A 3,064-nucleotide genomic window follows, 5' to 3' on the forward strand; every position below is an offset into this window, starting at 1 on the left:
CGTTCTCGGTGGGTGAAGCCTCCACACATGCTATGTCTCCTTGGTAACGCGTTTAACAAGCCATGTGACAAGATGCGCGGATTGAAGGTCTCAGATGCGAGGCAACTGAAATTCATCCTCCGCCACCCAGATTGAGGCGAGTCACTACGCCACCATGAGGACTTAGAGCACATTGGGATTTGGGCATTTCAAATTGGGGAGCGAAAAAAATAAATAAACACTATTTACCAACTAAATACCTTTAAATACACACACATACTTTTACACACAATATTTTGTGACAATGAATTCACCTATGCAATGTAATTTAACAAAGAACAAAAAGTGTGCCAACCAACCCCGGTCTCCCTTATAGATTTGTATTGTTTTACTTTTGCCCTAGACACTGACGATGTTATAAACATGTAATAATCCATATTTTTTAAATGGAACCATAGTGGATATGATTTCATCCCAGATGTGTATGACTTTCTTTTTTCTGTAGAACACAAATGAAGATTTTTAGGAAAACATCTCAGCTCTGTAGGACCATGCAGTGCAAATAAATGGTGACCAAAATTTTGAAGCTCAAGAAATCACATAGATGCAGCATAAAAGTGATCCATTTACTCACTTTTTTTACTCATGAAATTTTACAGACACATCAGTGATAGAAAGACTTTCAAATTGTATTCTTCTTTTCTTTGATACAGGACTAAAAAAGAAAGAAACAGGCAAATTGATGGCAATGTAGACACAGTGGTAGTCTTGTACTGTGTGAACTTCTGTGTGAAAAAAAAACGTGTATCTTTTAAAACCAAAAATTATACCATTTTGGGCCTTTGTCGCATTTAAAGCCTTTATTCAGACAATGCATGCATTCAGAGCCTTTACTATTTTAAAGGACCAAAGAGGACAATTATATTTGTGACCTCAACACCTGTGACCCCCCACCCCCCAATGTTTAAGATATGGGTATGGCCTTGGTTAGTGTACTTGTTTACAAAGGAGACAGTTCTTGTCAGTTAAGAGCATGAGATGAAATATGATATGTACATCATTTCCACCACACAATGCTGTCAAACACAATACATCATTTGAGATGAGGTGGAAATGTGAATGCATAGTCCACTGTTGGATGTGGCCGATGGGAAACAAATGAAATAAACTAGTATTTTACCTAGTGTTTTAAAAGTTTGTTTTCTAGAAGTAGGAAGGGTGTATAGGAAGAGGGCGTGGTCTTCATGCGCGGCTGCTTTTAAAGCAGCGTGATTTACTTTTAGCACACATCTTGTGCTTCTCACCGAGAGACCATCTGAAAGAAGAACAGCGAGCTGTTGTCAAATTTCCTTTGAAAGTCTAAAGCTTTACGCTTTTATGGTGACGTTGTGGAATCGCGTTTCCAGAACATATTAATGACACCTAAACCACAGTAATATTTGTTTAACAAGTTGCTTACTTCATCGAAACGGGCATCATGACGGCGGAGCAACATGGTCTTTTAGACTTGACCAAAAATCAGCTGAATTTGGACTACTGTGACTTTGACATGACGAGGTTTGACGTGAAAAAGGAGGTAGCAGCGTTGGGACCTGAGCGTTCATTCATTCAACCGTGCGGTCTACACATACCAGGCTCCGTGTCCAGCACACCGATGAGCACCCCATGTAGCTCCGTGCCTTCATCGCCAAGCTTCAGCCCGAGTGGACAGAGAAGCGGTGCTGAAGATCTCTACAGCTGGACCCTGAGCACGGGGGCTTATCAACAGCACGCTGATCCACACTGTCTCGATCTCACACCTGAGGATGTCCGGGAAGCTCTAAGCTCAAATCTCATGCATGGACACCCGGCGCCTCAACAGATGCATCCAGAACAGGTCCATCAGGCAGCGATGGAGGAATACAGAAGCATAGGTCAGTTCCACGCGCCAAACGTGCATCCGTATCACCACGAGCAGTTCACCGATCTCGACGGGCTCCAGATGCGCGCGAGTGCGCACGACTTTACGCACGGAAAAGGCGTCGAACAGTTCATGCAACACCTCGACTGTTCACCCCAAAGTGCGACACACCTGCTCAAGCCACATAACATCCATCAACAGCAGCACCACAGACGGAACGAGCGAGGCGTCAGCGCGGAGAACCGCTTCTCAGACCAGCAGCTGGTGACCATGTCTGTGCGCGAACTGAACAGACACCTCCGCGGCATGAGTAAGGACGACGTTATCCGCCTGAAGCAGAAACGCCGTACCCTGAAAAACCGTGGATACGCGCAGTCCTGCAGACACAAGCGCGTTCATCAAAAGCACATACTGGAGCACGAGAAGACGAACCTCGCGACTCAAGTGGAGCAGCTGAAGCACGAGCTCAGTCGGTTAGTGCGCGAGAGGGACGCGTATAAACTCAAATGCGAGAGACTAGTTGACGGAATGAACTCTAGTGAAAATACATCATCGCCTAAATTCTTGCGATAGCTGAACTAGTTTTTATAACAATCTTTGGACATGCACTGTAAAAGGGGAAAAAAAAGAGGAAAGTGATTTTTAATTCTGTCAGGCAGTAACTAGGCTATTATATATATTCATTTTTTTTTTCATTCGAGTTTTATCACTGACATGTCAAGCTGGTTTTGATATTGTATCTTTTATCTGCTTGTTTTCACAATAGCCTTCATCAGTCATTACAGCAATGCAAATGACATTTGACCCTTTTGACAATAGATGCATTGCATTGGTGTGTGTGTGTGTGTGTGTTTCTCAGATAGATCTTGTGGCTTTATATATTTGTTTCATTAATCAGAATTTTGTTGCCTAAAGACATAATTAAATGTGATTTACATTTTATTATTTCCTCCAGAATAAATTTTTTTAAAAGAAAAATTAATTCTCCCAAATCTTTGTCTTATGTTTCACAAGAACACACAACATTTGCATGAACTTTATAAAAACGGAACAAAAAAAAACCTATTTATATAGGGTTCCTATAGCTCAACTGGTAGAACATTGCGCTAGCAATGCCAAGATCACAAGTTTGATTCCCAGGGAACATATAAACTGATACAATGTATAACTTGAATGCACTGTAAG

The 3,064-nt window shown here is 41.9% G+C and overlaps 1 protein-coding gene across 1 annotated transcript; it reads left to right on the forward strand.

Moving 5' to 3' along the window:
- The first annotated feature begins 1,284 nt into the window (after nucleotides 1-1,284).
- On the forward strand, nucleotides 1,285-2,851 carry LOC127625813 (transcription factor MafB-like). Its single transcript, XM_052101195.1, has one exon. It carries the CDS (start codon nucleotides 1,457-1,459, stop codon nucleotides 2,450-2,452), a length of 996 nt encoding a protein of 331 aa, XP_051957155.1. The 5' UTR covers nucleotides 1,285-1,456; the 3' UTR covers nucleotides 2,453-2,851.
- The last annotated feature ends 213 nt before the right edge of the window (nucleotides 2,852-3,064 follow it).

Source organism: Xyrauchen texanus, chromosome 32 (genome assembly GCF_025860055.1).
Source record: "Xyrauchen texanus isolate HMW12.3.18 chromosome 32, RBS_HiC_50CHRs, whole genome shotgun sequence".
NCBI lineage: Eukaryota > Metazoa > Chordata > Actinopteri > Cypriniformes > Catostomidae > Xyrauchen > Xyrauchen texanus.